The following is an 18,964-nucleotide window of genomic DNA, read 5'->3' as shown; positions in this document are numbered from 1 at the left end:
ACTGTTTAAACTTTATATTTCTGCTTGTTCCCAGCCAAGTATTATGAGCAGACACACAGACAGTTTCACAAAATCCACTGAATTAACATCATCAAAAACTGTTCTTTTAATCTAAAACAAATGTTCCACGTTCTGTCTGTGCAGTGAGCAGAGATGCAGGTTGAAGAGCTGCTCTTACAGACTCTGGAGGATCTGCGCGATGGAGACTTCAAAACGTTTCAGTGGTACCTCTCCATCAAGGTCTTGGACGGCTGCAAACCATTTGCCAAGTCCCATCTGGAGAAGGCGTCCCGGACAGAAACCATCACCAAGATGATTGGCAGCTACGGCAAAGAGTCGGCCGTGAAAATCTCCATTGTGATCCTGAGGAAGATGAGCTTCAACAGCGATGCAGAGACGTTACAGGACAATTACTCAGGTGCAGTGGACGACTCATTCCATAAACTCCCCTGTGAGTCCAAGTAACCAACAACAACCAGCTTCCTTCCAGTGTCTTTACCTTTTCTCTACATCTGTATCTTTTCAGCCTCGGTGGGAAAAACAGCAGCACCCTCCACTTCCTCCCCTGCTGTGACTCCTGCTCCTGCCTCAATGTCCGCTCAGCAGGGAAGTGTGATCTTCGCTCCGATGGTCAACGGGAGCACCTCTGGATCTTGGAATATAAGCATCTTCAAATAAATGATTGGCAGAAATTCTCTTCCACTGTTGCACTGACATGTTTTTACAGTTACCCAGAACAGACAAATCAAACTTGCCTTTATACACAATGTATGGTTACTCAGATGGTTGGAATTCTCAAACTCACCACTTGATGCCAATGAATCTTACAGAAATGAATTCAACAGAACAGAAACTGGATAATTATTATTTCCACGGGGCATCGCTTTAATTGTTTTTATATTGTGTCCATTAAAGATTCATGGTCTTTTATATTTCATATCTTTGTACATTTCTTCTTTTTTACAGCTGAAGCTGTTTTTAAGTCTCACTGAGCAGGACATTGTTTTTAGACTTTTAATATATCTTAAAAATACTTTAGCTTAATAAACAACAGACATACAGAGAGTGTAAGCCTCTACATTTTATGTAGAATATAGTTGTTAAACATTGATATGAGTGAAAGTTATTAACGGACCAATGATGGATTACTGCAGGGGAGAGGCAGGCACTTGCTCGTGGCCCTGGAGCTAATGGGGCCCTCTGCCTTATTAATGTGGTACTTTTCTTTTTAGTTTTTTATATTGGAGTAAATGTGATTTGGAAAAATGTTGCATGATAATGAAATAGTTTAAATGTTGTGTAAATTAGCAGATTCAATCATGTGATGTCACGATGTATACATTGCATTAAGACTTTATGTGACGCTTCCAGTCCTCTCAACAGGTCTAAATAACGAATATAATGTCAAAGTGATATCTCGATTGTATGAGGCCCTCATGCACACACGTGTACTATCTAGATTCAAGATGTTTATTCTTCAAGATGTTTATTGTCATGTACACAGCAGATAAACACAGTTTACAGCATGTAATGAAATTCTTACTTTGTTTTCAATCTCCCAGCATACAAATATTATACAATAAAATAGTATTAAAAGAAATAGAAGAAATATATAGAAATAGAAAATAGTGCAAGTAATTCTTTACAAAATGTAATAAAAATGTACAAAAATGCAGACTCGAGGTAGATATGTTTGTGCTGAGTGTCCAGATTATTGTGATGGTTATTGCACATTGATTAATTCACGTGTTTGTAGTCAAGTTGTGTCAGTGGAGTGGGGTGAGGGGGTGGGGGCAGAGTTCAAAGTTGTATTCAATAGTCTGATGGCCTGTGGGAAGACGTGTGTGTAGAGGTCTGTGGCCTGTTTGTATTCACAGCCTCTGGTCATAAGAATCCCTCCATGATTATAACTGAGCTATAAATGCATTAGTACATATTTTATTCACCACTGAGGAAGATTTAAAAAAAGCCTTGTCATCCAAAGTGATGCTGAATATACGAAGTAAAACCTGCAGCTTTTGTCAACATCTTCATTTCATCACAGAATCAACAAACTGATCAGTGATTAACACAAAAACAAAGAAGTTCCACGTGTCAGACACGTCCGATGTCTGAAGGGACATTTCATATGACGTGGAGGTTCTGTCACGTGAGCACTTTTATCCGGAAGTCCGTAACAACGCACGTGACCAAATCTAGGACAGCAAGCACAAGGTGTAGACAGGACGATGGAGTTTTTTTTATTATTATTTTTCAACCTAAATATTTTAACAAATAGTAAAGACATGTCAGAATAAAGACACGGATGCAAAAGACAACATCTACAAGACTGTGAGACAATACACGGACAAAAAAACCCGGATGAGAAACATTTTCAAAAAAAAAAAAAAAAGTTTGCAACGTTTAAAGTTTCCAAGCTTCAAATCAAGGATTTATTTTGCGATTAGAAAATAAATAAAAATACCAGCGGAAGAAAAACTACTTTCCATGGCGGTGACGTCAGCGTGCAGCGTGTGACGTGTCCGTCCGCTCCTTGGCTCCGTGTTGTGTTCTTCATTAGAGACCCGGAAGTGAGCTAGCGCCTCCTGTGAGCTAGCGGTTAGCCGAGGCTGTTTCCCTGCGCGATGAAAACACGGAGGAACCGGGGAACACAACTCTGACTGTTGTGGCCTAACAACCAGCACAGGAGCCGGCGAGCCCGACGTGAAAAAAACAACCCACACGCCCCGGCTGCCGCCGAGGCCGCTAACCCGCTCGCTCGTTAGCCATCTGGAAGGAACTGTCGCTCTCTTTAGCTTTAGCATTAGCCGCTGACCGTTATCGGGCAGTGCACCCCGGTGGTGATGGCCGAGGCTCGGAGAGGATGTGTGCTGGCCGGGCTTCTCCTCCTCCTGCTGCTGGTGGCTGGGTGCGAAGCGAGGATACACAAGCTCACCCTCAGGGTAAGTCGACGGACAGGCGGGTACAACTCAAGCGTGGTCGGTGTTAGCTCTCTGGGGTTGGGTGGGGGAAGCTAACGCGGAGGGGTTAGCTGCTTGTAGTCGTTTTCATTAGCAGCCGCTAGTTCGCTGTAATTAGCTGCAGTGTAGAGACGCAACGTGATAAACTGTGTAAAACCGAATCAGACGTGAGGCGATGAATAAGGAAGTTGTGTTAATGACGGTGACGTATCTGTGAAGAGCATCAGGTGATGTGCTCGATGTTTGCCTCAGCTCTTCCTGTGTGAAGCCTCCATTCTCTCTCTCTCTCCTCAGAATGAAAGTCGTTTTGCTGTCGACCTCAACAACTTTGGCTTCTATGCTAACGGGACCCTGGACGTCAGCCTGACTTCTCTGCAGCTCCCCGACTACCAGCTGGTGAACTACAGCACCAACCCGGTAACGAGTGTTTGTTTATGCGTGTGTGTGTGTGTGTGTGTTGACTTCACTATCGCATGTTCAATCACGTGGTAACACACAGCTCCTGCATTCAACAAAACACCACAGTGGAACTTGAAGGGGGTGGTTCACGCCACAAAAATGAGAGTTGACTCGTTATCTTCTCACCACAATGCGGACGCAGGGGTGGGTGAAGAGTTTGAGTCACTTCAGGAGTTTCAGGGGTAAACAGAGTTGCAGCCAAATCCAATACAATTGAAGTAAATGCTGACAGATTATTCAAACGTAGAAAAACAGCGTAAAAATGTTCCATACTGCTCCTTGTGGTGTCATCAATGTGTCCGCAAGCCCCTGCATTCAATTTGGACCTGAAATGGCGTCATCTACACCATGTTTCTACCCTAAATGTCCACTAATTAAAATGTTGAGGCTCACGGATACTCGGATGGCACCACAGGAGCAGTGTGGAGGCATGTTTTGTGACACGTCACCCACCCCTCCATCGGCATAGTGGTGAGTTAATAACTCAACAAGATCCATTAATTATTCTCCGTCTATATTCTTATTTTTACATTGGTTTTGAGACTGTAGTGGGTTTTTTGAAAGTAAGGAAACAAGAGAGAAACAATCATTTCACTAATTTCACAGGATCCTTGTGAGTTGGTTTAGTGTTAGACTGAATATGCTGTTGAACAGTCAATCCATTACTGGATGTTGGATTGGAAGAGTGATTCGTCTTTGACCAAGAGCTGAATGACATAGAGAGTGAAATATACAATATTTATACTGGAAGTCATGTGCTGTTGACCCACTGACTGACCACATTTATTCCACTGTGTCTAGGTGGGTTTCACCCTCTCTAGGTCACGTGTGAATGGAGTCCTGCCCTACACAGTGAGTACATCCACTTCATTACAGATAACTTAAACCCGCTGCTCATCTTAGTCATGCTATGATGCTTTCAAAGGATATTTCTGCCATGTGTTGTATGATACTGACAAATCAGATTTCTGATGTGCACTGCATTGCTCAGATGTTGTGTTTTTTTTTCTTCAGGTAGAGGAGACAGAAAGATGTCCGCTCATTACAGAGGAGTCGGCCAATAACGAGGAGCCTCTTATTATTTTTCTCATCAATATCCACTCCCTCAGGTTTGTGAAGATACTTTCAAAGTCAGACTGTGAGAAAGCAAATGTCCCAGTCAGCTGCAGCATAAATGAGTTTTTCCTGCCAGCCGCCGAGTATAAACTCCAGAGAGACAATCGGATAATCTCGTCCTGCATTCTTCATATTAATGTCTGAAAATGTCTAATGGTTCAACACCAATATCACGAAGTGTTTATTACAGTGTCGAATGTCTACCATGTGTTTGTGTAGCGTCACAGTGAAAGCTGTAGGTGACCAAGACAACATCTTGACAGCAAGGCCAAAGGCTAATGAGCCGAAAGGTCAGTGTCGGTCATACTTTACACCTCTTACGAAATTATTCAGCCTTTTACCTCCTGTTGCAGTCACATGTAAAAACCTCAATGAATGACAGAATCATTTTATACCAACTGTACTTTGAACATTTAATGTCCTGTAGGTCAGAGGAAGACCAGGGCGGCTCTTGACGTTAAACCAAATGGCACTCCAGAGAATCCAGATAAGACAAGTGAGGACAAAAAGGACAAGTCTGTGGTTCAGGAAAAGGATGAGAAGACAGAACCGAAAGCACCAGAAGAAGCTCCAAAAGAGGAGGAAAATAGATTTGATGTGAGAAATGTCTGTGTATGTTTTTTTCTGTGTGATCGTTTCATAAAATCAATGTCTAATCTTGTTTGTTTGTTTGTTTTAGCTGGGGAAGACCAAGAAACTGACTTTAGCTTTGGACAAAGTCAACGGCTCATATAACTTCAGTGTAAGTAAACTCTTCTTAATGATGATTAAGAAAAATTGTATGTGATCTGCTGTTGTGTGAAAGTCTCTGTCCCTCCTCCACAGTTCAACATTGTGATTGGCCCGCTGGCGCAGGGTCTCTACAGCCTCAAATTTCACTACTGTCAGAACAAGATGCCTGGATTAAAACGGCCCTACTCATTCACTGTAAGTGTAGCGTGTTGATGTTGGAGTGTGTATGCCCACGTCTGTGCACGCGTTAACATGAATGTATCGTCTGCAGGTGGAAGTGACGGAGAAGAACCTCAGCGGCTACCTGTCTGCAGCAGAAATCCCCCTGTCCCGTCTGTACATTTGTATGGCTGGAGTCTTCTTCACCGCTGCCATGGTCTGGGTGTACACACTCATGAAGCACAGGTACGCACGCTCACAGGAACTGACACGACTTCAGTGTGAAAGTATCTAACAGCTTTCTCATGTAAAGATACCACACAACTTTGCAGTGGAATTTATATGTTCTCACCTGAACACTCCAGAGATTTCTGTGTCGTTGTGAAATCGTCTGAGCAGAGAATCTCCTGCTGCTTTGTTCACACGTGAAAGACAAACACCGGAGAAAGTCCAGACCCCATTCTGAGGACCGGAGTTGATGTCTAAAACGGCTTAATATACTTTGAAGACAGAGTTTCAGAACAATACAGTGATATGTGCACTCATGTAAATACGAATATATTTCTCATATATTGAGATGTTGTTGTTCTGTGTAGTTGTTGAAGCGTCTCTCCCTGTGCACATGTTTACAGGTACAGCGTGTTTAAGATACACTGGCTGATGGCAGCACTGGCCTTCACCAAGGCCACGTCATTGGTTTTCCATAGTGTGAGTAACCGTCACTGCAGACTTCTCTCTTGTATGTCTTGTTTGTATTTGGCTTTAATTCAGTTTATATTGTGATGTCTGGTTATTCTGTCTGAACTGCTAGTGCTGCTCACCACCGTTTATAAAAACGAATCTCTCCTCGTGTCACAGATCAACTTTCACTTCATCAACACCAAGGGGCATCCTATCGAGGGCTGGGCTGTCATGTATTACATCACACACCTGTAAGTACACTCTCTCCGGGAGGGGGCGGGGGTGTTAAGTCTTTTTTAAATAGATTTTTTTTACATGAGTTTGTTCTGACGTGTTCCCAGGCTCAAAGGAGCTCTCCTCTTCATCACACTGGCACTCATCGGCACCGGCTGGGCTTTCGTTAAATACATCCTGTCCGACAAGGAAAAGAAGATCTTCATGATCGTCATCCCCCTGCAGGTGCGTGTGCTTGAGAAACAGTAGCTGTGTGGAATTGTGTAACATTCAGTGGGTTTGTTTTAGTGACCGACTCAACCGCTGTCTTCCAGGTTCTGGCTAACGTTGCCTACATCATCATCGAGTCTACAGAGGAAGGCTCCAGTGAATACTACCTGTGGAAGGAGATCCTCTTCCTTGTTGACCTCATCTGCTGTGGAGCCATTCTATTCCCTGTTGTCTGGTCAGTGTGTGTGTGTGCATGGTTCATTTAGTTTGTATTAGTTTCCATAGTAAAAATCTATTTTGATATTAGTGTACAAGCATCTGGCTGTTTCCATAGAAGCTAAAACCTAAACATGTGTCTTTATAGGTCGATCCGTCATCTCCAGGAGGCTTCAAGCATCGACGGCAAAGGTCAGAGTCTTGATCATTAACAGCCATAAAATCATCAGGTTCTTTGTCAAGCTGGTAATTTATTTCTTCAACTTGCTTTTCAGCTGCCATGAATCTGGAGAAGCTCAAGCTCTTCCGGCATTATTATGTGATGGTAAGAGGAAGTTCAACCCGTCAGTGTTTTCATTCTGTCTTCCACCCTCCACACATCAGTTCACCATCTGTTAAACAACCACCAACGACAACACAGTTAGACACTTGTGTTGCAAACCTTAAATACAGAAGGTTCTTGTGCTGTTGAAGACCAAAAAAGGGAATTAAGTTTGTTTCAAAGTTACACCCGCTTAAGCAATAGACGGGCAACTATGTATAGTTACTGAAAACCCTGTTCTCTTTCTTTTTAGATCGTGTGTTACATCTACTTCACGAGGATCATAGCCATTCTGCTGAAGGTCACGATGCCTTTCCAGTGGCAGTGGTGCTACGAGGTAAGACAACGGCAATTGTGTACAATACGACTGACCTGTTACTGTCGAGTTCGTCCTATACCTCACTCTGACTCTGCTCATAGAAGGTACTGTATACAAAATGGACGTTGAGTCACGGCCTGTATCAGAAGCCATCTTCTGATACAGGGGTTCTGTCATGCCCTCATGCCCCCTTCTAATTCCTTCTGTGATCAGGCTACTAAATGCTTCAAGTTGCTGTTGATTGATTTGTGCATGTTGATGTCTGATTGTGCTTGAACAAAATACCAAAAACAAACCGCTGGGTGACGTCACGGTGAGTCGACACGTGTGTGCTCCAGTTCCATGTCTGCAAACACGTGACATATTCACAGCCCTCATTCTTCCCCTCAGACACACGATCAGGTATTTGTGGTATTTGATAGTGGAAGTAAAAAATGCTGCAGGGTACACAAACCTCTTGTTTAACCATCGACTTTAGGAATGCGTGAAGGTACACCTACCTGCATATTTCTTGTGTAGAAGCTTGTTAATTGTGATAAAATGTGCAGGTAGCTGCAGGCTATTGGCAGCTGTTAGCCAACTGTGAGCAGTGCTAATCTCTTTGGAACTGGCGCACACATCGTATACAATATTCCTACCATCTGTCATTAAACACCCACTCTCTTATGTTTCTCCAGTTTCTGGTAGAAGTGTCCACTCTGATCTTTTTTGTGTTGACGGGCTACAAGTTCCGACCGGCATCCAATAACCCGTACCTCCAGCTTCCCCAGGACGAGGAGGACAATGAGATGGATGAAGTGTGAGTACACACGTCTGCATGAGTCCTTCCCTCCACTTAATCTATTGAACTCTAATCTTTCTTCTATTTCTCCTCACGTATTTAATCTGTAGCTGTCTGAATGCAACAGTAACCAGGTTTCCATCCAAATGTTTGAATTGAATTTTTCCGAAAACCAGCAAAAAACAAATGAACCGTAACGTAAAGGTGAGTATTAGAAGCTGGTGCATTTGGGATAAACAGCTGATGGCACCAATTCTCCAAAAAGATGACGTGATTAAAAGCAGAAGTCAGACCTCGTGGACAATCAAAACATTGGGAAGACGTGACTAATAAGTCACATGCTTCATACGCATCATGATTTATTTGCAACGCCTGTTTTCGCTGCACTTTATCAAACTTTGCTTTTGAATCAGTCAAGCTTTTTTTTGCTGTTTTTTAAAAATCCTCCATAAGGTGTGTTTGAGCTTTACTTAAAGTGTTATACAAATAAAATATATTGATGTAAACCTATTTTTTTGTGTGTTTTAAATCTGTAATGGATTGAGGTAACACTATCACAGGAAAGAAGTTGTTGCTCTGATCAAATTAAGAGATTTCTATAAAGTTAAGTGTTGTTGCTCCTCTTTGCTTTTCTTCACATGCAGAGTGACTGAGTCAGGGGCTCTGGAGGGGATTTCCAAAGTGAAGAAGACGTCCAACGGACGCGAACGCCAGAGAGAGTCCACCTTGTGAGCAGGACGCCGCATCTGTTGGATGGACGCACTAAAACACATCCCCTGGCCAGCCTGGTTTGAAGGGATGCACACGGACCAAGGCGCTCCACCCACGTTGACGGATATCACTTTGAAACTCCTGCGGTGCGGCAAGAGTTTTTAAAAAAGGCCGTGCTTCCAGAGAGGAGACGCGTCCACTGTCTGGCTATGCAAAGAAAAAAAAAAATCATACAAAACAAAAAAGACTTTACTCTCTGCAAGGTTTCAGGAGGAGACGAGCTCCTGCCACATGGATGGGCGGAGATATGGAAAGGAGCTCTGACGTTCTTTACTGTTTCCATCTCTCTTCCTCGCCTTTCTCTGTGTACACCCACCCCCATCCCCACCCCGCCCCCCTCTATCTCTCCCCAAAGATAATTATCATTCTAGAGAAAGACTTGCTTTCAGGTGTGTTTGTATTGGCTATTTAAACGGTACTTCTGCGAGCCTCTTAGCTGTACCATTTCGTGTGTGATGTGAGTTCACGTGTGTGAATGTGTGACGACACAAGATTTGAACACAACCATTCTTTTTTGGAGACAATAGCCCGAAACTCAGGTAACAGGCTAATCAGTACATATATTTAAAAAAAATGGCAGGCAACAGTCTTTAATGTGTTGCACCTTTTCCGACACGTGTCCAGGACTCAGTAATGTCCCTTCAGTCATTATACAGCTTCACCACCACACAGAACAGTGTGCTACTTTTTTTATATATTTGATTTATATATTGAAATATATATAAACGGTTGTAAGAGGTTTATATATTTCAATATATGAACTTATTGCAAATTGAGATGTTCTATTTCAGTATTATTGTTTATGTTAGCGAGGTGAGAGTCCTTCACATGGACCGCTGCTGTAAATTAGTGCTTTAGTGGTTGAGGTCAACTCAACGTGTGGACTTTGGATCAGTTTCTTAAGTAACCAGAGCGGTGACCCTGCTTCTATTCAACAACAGCCGTGTTTTCTTTTTAATTATTGGCCTTTCTGTGCCAATCTGGGCAGAGAGGTGACCTAACTGATTATTTTTGATTCCATCTGCTTTTGGTTTTTACCTGGTTTTCTTTTTTCTTTTTCTGCTCTTGATGTGAAGCTTGTTTTAATAATTATTGATGACTTATTGGTTCGTGAACGACCAGAAAACGTGTGCAGCCGGGTAAGGTAGACGGCCATGTGTAAATAAATTACAAGAGACTTGTTGATACAAAAGCAGGCACATAACACTTTGATAAGAACTGCATAGATGCTTTGTAGACAGTTTCAGATGGTAACGAGAAAGATTCCTTTTTAACAGACGGAGGGGAGGAGGAGTGAACGAGAGGAATCAATGAAAGACTACTGAGATTTAACCACACACAAACAAACTCTCAAACAGGGACGACAGAGCTGCACAGTGTTTGCAAACTGTTGTTGCGTCTCTGGCTCCTGATGATGAGACGTAACAAACAGTCAACCAAATGAGAGAAGGAGGTTTTGTGCTTGTACAGGAAGCTGTTTGTGTGAACTGTCACAATAAAGCTGGTGTTCTGGAAAGATCTCAAATCAAGCTGTTACAGGCACGATTGTCTCGAAGAAATGTTTTATTCCTTTTTTTTAATGCTTTTACGAATTCACTCTTGACATTTGGAACTGATGCCACTTTTCGTTAAATGCGTCAGAAGGCAGTTAGCTTAGCATAAGGGCTGGAAACGGGGAAATGATTAGCTGAGCATTGTCAAAAGGTCAGAAACGACACAGTTTAATGATTTTATATTTTGTTTGCCTCTTTACAGAAGTGTAACTATGTCGTGTTTAGAGTAAGTGCAGCGTGCTGCATCATTCAGAGTCTCGGACGTCGCTGTGTCTGACTTAGACTAAAGACTGCTCTCAAAAGTGAAGCCGAAGCTTCTCAAGCACCACCTATGCTGCAGGTGTAGGTCACACATCCATCGTCCTCCACGTTAATGTACAGGACACGGGCAATGTTTGGTCTTATTTTTTAAGCTACAACTATTAGATCAGTTGTTAAGTCAATCAACATGACATTTAAATTGAATATTTGAATGAGTTCAATCTTCCCAAAAGAATGCTTCTTTTTTTAAACTCTTTTATTCCATCGTGAGTTTAATATCTTGAGGTTTTGGATTTTATCACGTCACATCAGGCTAATGCATTTATTGAGAAAAGAAGTGGTTGATCAATAGATAATAATAATAATTCAACTTAACTTACAGGCGTCTTTAAATTACGCAAACAACCTGGAAATCCTCAGAGAAACAGAATTTAACCACGAAGAATTCACTTGGAAATGTGGAACCTTGCCTAATATCAAATACAGAGTGTAAACCTGCAATTCTAACTTTAAGTACAGCTCATACTTCGTGTTGTGTATATATGTACATACTTGGTGTAGTGCGGATCACCAGGCGAGGAGAGAACTAAACCCCTTCATCTTCCTCTTCCTCTGTTTGACGGATCATCAGATCTGTGGTGTCAGTGCTGCACATCACAGACTCATTCAAATGGTCCAGTCCAGTCTGTGATGTCAGTGCTGGTGCCGGCTCAGCCCCTCCCTCCTCCGGTGCTCTCCGCAGTCCGCAGTAACCGAGCCCCGGAGCAGACTGCAGTCTCCATCCAGCCCGCTCCTCCCTGCGCACATGTGAGTACCAGAGCTTTTTCTATTCTGCTTTCAATTAACATCGTGTCACCTGATCATTGTCCTAACAGCAGAAATATCATGTCTGCCGATGCGACTTTTCTGCAGCGTCATGGGAAATAAAGTTCATTCCTGCGTCATTCTTCATCCCCCTCATGCGCGTGCATGGAGACCTGTACCCTTTCATGGGATTATTACATGTAGCACGTGCAAAAGATCAAAAACAATCCATCAGCATGCGCAGACTCCGTGTGAACGTGTCCTGGGGATTGGAGCATTTTGTTCATAAATCACCTTCATTCCTCCTCAGCTGGTGTTTAATCGGGTGATTGTTCGGAGCTGACCCGTTTTAAAGGCTCTGATCTGGGGGGGGTAAGATGAGATCTTGAACGCTCTTCCTCCATGACCTCAAAATGCCTTTGGATGAGAGGAGACATGAGGCTGATGATGCAGCAGATCTGTCCCTGACTGAGTCTCCTCTGTGCGGCGCAGTGAGAGCAGGAGGACGTGTCCAGTTTCATGTCTGCAGCAAAAATCCCTTTTAAACCAGAGTCCATCCACTGCAGATGATTTTCATCTTCCTACAGTAAATCCTTTAATAGTTCCTTTATTTAGACAGAGAATAGATCTAGTTTAAAGTAAACGCTCACATAATAAGGCTTTCATCTTATTATGATGATGATGATGATGATGATGATGATACCTATAATAATCCCGCTGCCAGCCGCCATCAGGACAAACCGCCCGCACCCACCTGTGACAAGGTGAGCCGAGTCCAGCAGGGACCGAGGGATGAGGAGGGATGAAGCTTCATCCTCCCTTCATCTGATCTGATGTGTCATCTGATCACAGAGAGCAGTGATGAGTGCACAGTATTTATTCCCTCAGCAGAATAGAAATAGATAATGATGCATCGTTTATCGCTCACATAATAAGGCTTTCAATAATAATAATGCTAATTATTATTATGATAATATCTATAATGATCATAATAAAGATGATCGCTTTAATTATAATCATAATGATAATGTTCAATTTTAAAAACGCATTCGTCACAAGTGGCCTTGTTCATTCATTCATTCCAAAGTCTTTCACACGACTCAATAGGGAAACATCTTGCTTCATTCATGTCGTCTCAATAAACTTTGTTTTTAGGTATTAAAGCCAGTTTTATTGTTTCTTATTCCTTTAAGATAGAATCGGTCGATATCAATGATTATCACAATAAATGGCTCATTATTTCATAAACCACAAATAAACCACAGATTCTACAGATGAAAACAACTTTGAGAGCGAAATCCTTAAGAGCTTGATGCCCTCAGGATTTTAAGCCGGAACAACAGGTCTTGAGATAAATAATTGATCCGCCACTCGAGCTTCACAGCTTTAAAGTGACCTTTTTTCTTGTGTTCGATGGATTTGTTCGAGCTTTAGTTCGTTAATCGTCGCATTTCTCGTTAATTGTTTTTAAACTTTATTGCAGAAGCTGTTTAAGTGAAGGTGTGTGGTTTCTGTTTGTCTGTTCTTCTTCAGGACTTTCACTCCAGTTTTCGTGTTGTTGGCCCTCGTGGCTTCAGCTGCAGGAAGTGTTGGGTAAGTGGATTATTTATGCTACAAGGTCAGAAGTATGTGAATCCCTGTTATTGGCGTGATCGCTGAAAACGTTCAGCGTCAATCTGCTGCTATAACAGCCTCCGCAACCTGGCTGCAAGAGTCTTCTACCATTTAGCTGAAAGACTGTAAGTGAGATGGGAACAAATACAGCTACCACACCTTACGTAAACAACGGTCCCGCCCCTCTGTGTTTTAAAGGAGTCAGTGCGCCCTCTGGCCACTAGGTGGAGCCTTCAGGACAAAGACCTGTGGTTGTCTCAAGGTCAAGGCTCGAAACTGAAAACTTTTTTTCTTTTATTTAAACTAAACTGCCAAGTTCAGTTAAAAAACTACTCTACAATCTTTAATGTAGTATCTCTCAATAGTAAAAACATATTCTATTACTATGCTATGTATAATTACTATATAAAAATTGACAGTCTCTTCATGTTTTCTTTCAGTCGTTCAATACGCTGACGACACTTCGATGTTTGTTGCCAATTTTCTTGTCGTAACTTACAGTGACTCAGACTTGTCTCTGCTCCCTCTGGTTGGGTTTTATACTGAAATGCTTCTGTTGGACTCTGAAGCTTTTTGGTCTGAGCCAGAATCTTCTCTGTTAACAGATCCATGTTGTAATAACCTCATACATGTATATTCAAGTGAGAACCGAGGCTCCATCTTCATCTAACATCTGTGCAGAGGATCGTTCCTCATCAGTGTTGGACAACTTTTGTTTGCGTGTGTGTGAAACCCCAGAAGATTAGTGACATCTGAAACAGACGCTGATAGAGATCTGAATAAAGAATTTCCACTCCGTTACAGGCCGAGCACCAACACCAGCTTCTGCACAGAGTCGAAGGAATGTCTGCAGTACGAGCTCGTCTGCAAAACAGATGAATATGAGGTGAGTGGAGTCGACCAGCTGGGTTTAAATAATCAATTCTCTGATTTAAACCTAATCATTTAAATGATCTGATCCATTCATAAAAAGGAGGAATCGATCTTTTTATATTAAAGCCCTTTCCCAGTGACACGTACTAAGCTGGTGACATATGTCCTGTGACAAATGTTTAATATTAACTCAAGAATGTTTTTTGGAAACAGAGCCAGAGAGTTTTTTAATTGTCTTGGTTTTGTGTTTATTTTATTCATGTTTTATTTATTTATTATAATTCAAATGTCAGCCTCTATAATCTTATGAATTCCAAACTTTTATTAAGGGTTATTATTATTATTATGCTATATTATCATTATATATGTGTATAATGCACCAAGTTTATAGCTTTAGTTCTCTGAAAATAAAAAATAAAAGTTGAATCGAAAATCGATTTGGGGAATCAGTGGCGACGCCCATAAATATCATTCACACACTTCACTTTTTTAACGTGTGTGTTCAGGTGCGACACTACAGCCCCACACGCTGGGTGTCAACTGATGCCGAGGCTTACTTCATGGGAGTGGGTGCAGCCATGGCTTTCAGGAGACTTTTCCAGTACATCACCGGAGCCAATGATGGAGGTGAGGACGTCGCCGGAGAGGACAGTCGTCCTCAGTAAGTGTGTCTGTCTCGTGTGTGACATCCTGTGTGTTTACAGGCATCCAGATGGACATGACCGCTCCTGTCCTGGTCAAGATCCCAGAGGAGACCAGGATGTGGGAGCCGGCTATCTACACGCTAAACTTCCCGCTGCCGGCCGCCTATCAGGACAAACCACCCGCACCCACCTGTGACAAGGTGAGCCGAGCCCAGCAGGGACCGAGGGATGAGGAGGGAGGAAGCTTCATCCTCCCTTCATCTGATCTGATGTGTCATCTGATCACTGGTTTTTGTTTGACGATCGATAGATGAGTGCACAGTTTTTATTCCCTCAGCAGAATAAAAATAGATAATTATGCATCGTTAATGCATCGGTGCAGTTTCATTTTACATGTTCCCAAATACTACTATATCAAATGAATAAAAAGTACATTACAATCTTAATACTCAATATTAATATTTAACTCCCTTCACTTTTACAAATTTAAAAGAAAATGTTTTTTTAAGGGAATGATTTTGTTCTGTATAATTTGTGTTTCACGTTCGTGATCGTGTCATTTGGTGACAACATAAAGAATCAAAGCTGAATCAATACATAAGTAAATATAATATTCAAATTAATATAGAAACACAAACTTGACTAAATTATAATATATTAGTTTGGTCAATCTTTACTACAAGCTTGAGATTTATTTTTCCATCTGAAGAGTTTTTATTTTTTATTTACAGAATTTCTCCAAAACCATTCTATTTATAATTATATGTATTTTATATATATAAAAAAACTTCATTCAGCCCATTTAAAGTTTATTTAATTTAAAAAGTGTCTGTTAACTTAAAGTTTCTAAAACCTCTTGTACCTCACAGTCACGAGTATTTGTGTCTCTGCAGTGTTGACGGTGATGCTTGTTGTTTACTGATGTTTCTGTGGCAGCTGTATTTCACGGAGATGCCGGAGATGGACGTGTACGTGAGGAGCTACGGAGGCTGGATGCTGTCGGTCACCTCCAGGCTTCACTCGCACCAACTGACCAAAGAACTGCAGAGAGTTCGAGCTTCGTACAACCACAGCTACCACTACGGAGTCGGCTACGACAGGTTCTACTAAAACCGTTAATCTCACTTCTTCGCATTCTTGTCTTCATCTTCCTCACTCTTTCTCTCTCTCTCTCTGTGTGTGTGTGTGTGTGTGTCTGTGTGTCTGTGTGTGTGTGTGTGTGTGTCTGTGTGTCCGTGTGTCCAGCCCCTTGAAGCTGTTGAACAGACACAACGAGGTGTGGTATGTGGCCGAGGGGGAGCCAGTTTGCACAGATCCACAGGAACCGACCCCCGCCCGCACAGCCAGGCCGACTCTGACCGACTCCCCCACGCTCCCTCCCTCCGACCCTCTCCCACACACACTCTCTGACTCCCACTCACTCACCCCCTCCAACTTCTCCTCCTATGCAGCATCCAACTCCTCGTCACAAACGCCGTCTGACCCTCCTGCTTTCCCCCCATCCGACACTCCTCCCAGTCCCTCATCCCACCTGCCCACAGACGTCGGCCATCCTCCCACCACCGTCCAGATCCCGCTGGACCCAACGACCAACTCCTCCTCCTCCTCCTCCTCCTCCTCCTCCGACCCTGGCGCTGTGAGCCCTTCTCTGGAGCCCCAGTCGGACGTTGTCCTGTGGAACAGCACGGCCCACAGCTCAGTGGACGCACAGACTGACAGCAGCCCTGCGGTGGAGCCAGACAACGCTCACTAACAACCTTCATGTTGTCTGTCAGCAGCCACCAGGTATATTAACATGGAGTCTAAGTAGAAAAGAAGCAGTGGAGGTGTGGACACGCATATCTTTATTCCGGTGTGTTACACTAACTCCTCTTTTAGTGATTCACTATATGTTCTATCACAGCTTTGCACCTGCAGCTTCCTGCATCAGAAACACAAGCCTGTACACGATCTGATCATACAACTGCAGTTAGGATTACATAAGACGTACGTGTTAGTCAGAAAGTTAGAATTCAAAGTTACTGTGTCAGATGTGAGGGCAGGGAGAGCGACGGTTTAATGGAAACCTGTGTGTAATAATATCATTATGAATAAAATGTACGCTGGGACACGTTAGGTCATTATATCAGAGTAAACTTTACTGTGTTCTATGCTCTTATTAATTATTATCATTATTTAGCTTCAATTGTCCATCGGGCTTCTTGTCAGTTGTTTTCATGACATGTGGCAACATCATTATAAATCATTGGAAACATTCACTGGGATCTTCGGTGCAGCCGTAAACCTAAGTACTAAAACTGAAACTTTAATACTATGTCTTATTGGATTTCCCAAATTATATTTATAACTATTATTATTTTTTAAATTTACCATGTCTATGTATTCGCGCTAAAGTATCTTTAAAGACAGCGGCTATATTATTGTTAACTTTGTGTTTTAAATTTAAAATTTCTCAGATCAATGAAATATCGAATTCTCACTTGTCGATGTTTTAATGTCTTGGAATCACAAGTTTATTCCAAACCTGCATAAAAAAGTTACATGAGGGATTTTCCTTCCTGTTTACTTTAACTTGAATATTTCAGGATTTAAGCACATGACTGAACATTCAACCTCAAGAGTAAAGAAAGTATATATATATATTTATACTGAATATTAATAACAGTTGGTAGTGATAAGTCGCTGAAACAGATCTACCAATAAAAATCTGTTTTACTTAAATTATTGAGGTTTAAAATCCTTTAAAAGACTTTCATGTATATTAAGCAGTACGAAATGCATCAAGCATATTGGTCTGACTTTAAAGAAATCACGATATAATGTGCTTTGCTTGATTTATAACAAAACTTCCCGATGGAAACTTCACACCTTTAACTCTTTAACTTGTTTTGTGCAAACAGTAAAAAAAAGCGGCCCTGCATCACTTCTGCATGATTTTTATCTTCATCCAGAGACACTGAATCCAAATCACTTCCTAATATCGTCACAGAGCGAAGCTTAAATCCTGACTCTGATCTAACGGAGGTTGAACTGACCCAAAGATCCCAGAGAATCACAGCGGATCAAACCAATGCAATAAAAGTCATATCAGTTAAATTCTGTACAAACTGCTGCGTAAGATAAACACTGTATGTCTCTGAGGAAGGTGCAATAAAAACCCGTAACAAACTCTGGGCTCATTGTGTTATTTGCAGCTTTAGACCTGATTTACCAAGAGACTCATTTAGTTTCCTGAGCGGCGTGCTGAATTTTAAAAACCCTCGTTTGGTTAATCAATAACACCCGCTCACCTTCGTCAGCTCCTCTTGTTCATCGAACTTTGTGAAATCACCTTATTTTGAGTGACTCTGCTCAGATTCTTCTGTCGTCTTCGGTCGGTGGTTCCAGGATCTGACCCCACCCCTTTGTTTGGATGTGCCCGGAAATTGAAGGCGTTCTTCCTGGACCCCTGTCCCATCCTGTCACCAAATCTTGTGGAAATCGGTTCAGCTGTTTTTTGCATAATTCAAACATTCAAACGGAGAGGGGGGTGCACACTTAATGTCAGCGTTGACCTTTTTCTTAACGCTGATTCTGCTGCAGAAACTGAAGCTGCCTCTGACGTCGGCGGCATCGAACACGAGGCTTCTGAATATTCCAAACGAAGCTGGTTGAGATCCGCTGTTCACCGGTCAGTCACGAGTTTACTCACCTGAGTGACTGCTGCTGAACGATGGTGGCAGGTTCGATTCATGCGTACGAGGAGAAAATGAACGAGAGAAACAGTTTCATCTGTGGAGTTTAATCTGTTTTTTCATACATGAATGCTGGTTTGAAACACACCGATTTAATTGAACGCACTCTGCTAAGACCAGGGATCCGGTTCAGGCGAAACTTCAACAAATCCAAATCATTAGGAATCCTTTATCGACTCTTGTCTGGTAGTTTTGTTTGTTGAGAAACGAAGACATCTTAGTTAAATGTCACTAAAATGTAAACAAATAAATGACAGATTTCTCTACGTACACAAAGTTAGCAGACAGCACGTTTGTTGTTGCTCTGCCAAAAGTCACGGAAAAAGCGTAACACCAGCTCGTAAAGGAGACATGATGCTTTTTTAGCTCTTCTTTCCTCTGGTGATTTACAGTATATTTGATTTTTGTGTATGTAAAAAGTCTGCAAAGTTTGTGGTAAAATTCGTCAGAAGTCCGAACAATTTCTCCAGTGAATTGTGACGTCATGTGACACGTTTACGTAATGCACAGCTAGTCTGACA

At 42.1% G+C, this 18,964-nt stretch overlaps 2 protein-coding genes across 2 annotated transcripts; both read left to right on the top strand.

The window, feature by feature from the left end:
* The first annotated feature begins 2,225 nt into the window (after positions 1–2,225).
* Positions 2,226–10,485, top strand: LOC109642424 (protein GPR108). The gene is made up of 18 exons (XM_020107212.2): positions 2,226–2,942; positions 3,255–3,377; positions 4,221–4,271; positions 4,434–4,528; positions 4,755–4,825; positions 4,963–5,132; positions 5,215–5,277; positions 5,361–5,462; positions 5,539–5,672; positions 6,059–6,134; positions 6,285–6,358; positions 6,449–6,566; positions 6,656–6,786; positions 6,916–6,959; positions 7,043–7,092; positions 7,343–7,426; positions 8,086–8,207; positions 8,834–10,485. The coding sequence occupies exons 1-18, from the start codon at positions 2,844–2,846 to the stop codon at positions 8,919–8,921; spliced, it is 1,695 nt and encodes a 564-aa protein (XP_019962771.2). The 5' UTR covers positions 2,226–2,843; the 3' UTR covers positions 8,922–10,485.
* Positions 10,486–11,442: 957 nt separating this feature from the next.
* soul5l (heme-binding protein soul5, like) lies at positions 11,443–17,878 on the top strand. The gene is made up of 7 exons (XM_020107207.2): positions 11,443–11,581; positions 13,112–13,171; positions 13,997–14,078; positions 14,572–14,692; positions 14,770–14,909; positions 15,646–15,809; positions 15,955–17,878. Coding segments are annotated over exons 1-7 (1,077 nt in total). The 5' UTR covers positions 11,443–11,579; the 3' UTR covers positions 16,463–17,878.
* Positions 17,879–18,964: the final 1,086 nt, after the last annotated feature.

This window comes from Paralichthys olivaceus, chromosome 8, assembly GCF_024713975.1.
Source record: "Paralichthys olivaceus isolate ysfri-2021 chromosome 8, ASM2471397v2, whole genome shotgun sequence".
Classification (NCBI taxonomy): Eukaryota; Metazoa; Chordata; class Actinopteri; order Pleuronectiformes; family Paralichthyidae; genus Paralichthys; species Paralichthys olivaceus.
This window is presented reverse-complemented; position numbering and strand designations above follow the sequence as displayed.

Coding starts and splice junctions, on each gene's coding strand:
- LOC109642424 (XM_020107212.2), top strand. CDS start 2,844: ATGGCCGAGGCTCGGAGAGGATGTGTGCTGGCCGGGCTTCTCCTCCTC. Junction 4,272..4,433: donor ATGGAGTCCTGCCCTACACA/GTGAGTACATCC, acceptor TTTTTTCTTCAG/GTAGAGGAGACAGAAAGATG. Junction 5,133..5,214: donor AGGAGGAAAATAGATTTGAT/GTGAGAAATGTC, acceptor TGTTTGTTTTAG/CTGGGGAAGACCAAGAAACT.
- soul5l (XM_020107207.2), top strand. Junction 13,172..13,996: donor TCAGCTGCAGGAAGTGTTGG/GTAAGTGGATTA, acceptor ACTCCGTTACAG/GCCGAGCACCAACACCAGCT. Junction 14,693..14,769: donor CACCGGAGCCAATGATGGAG/GTGAGGACGTCG, acceptor GTGTGTTTACAG/GCATCCAGATGGACATGACC.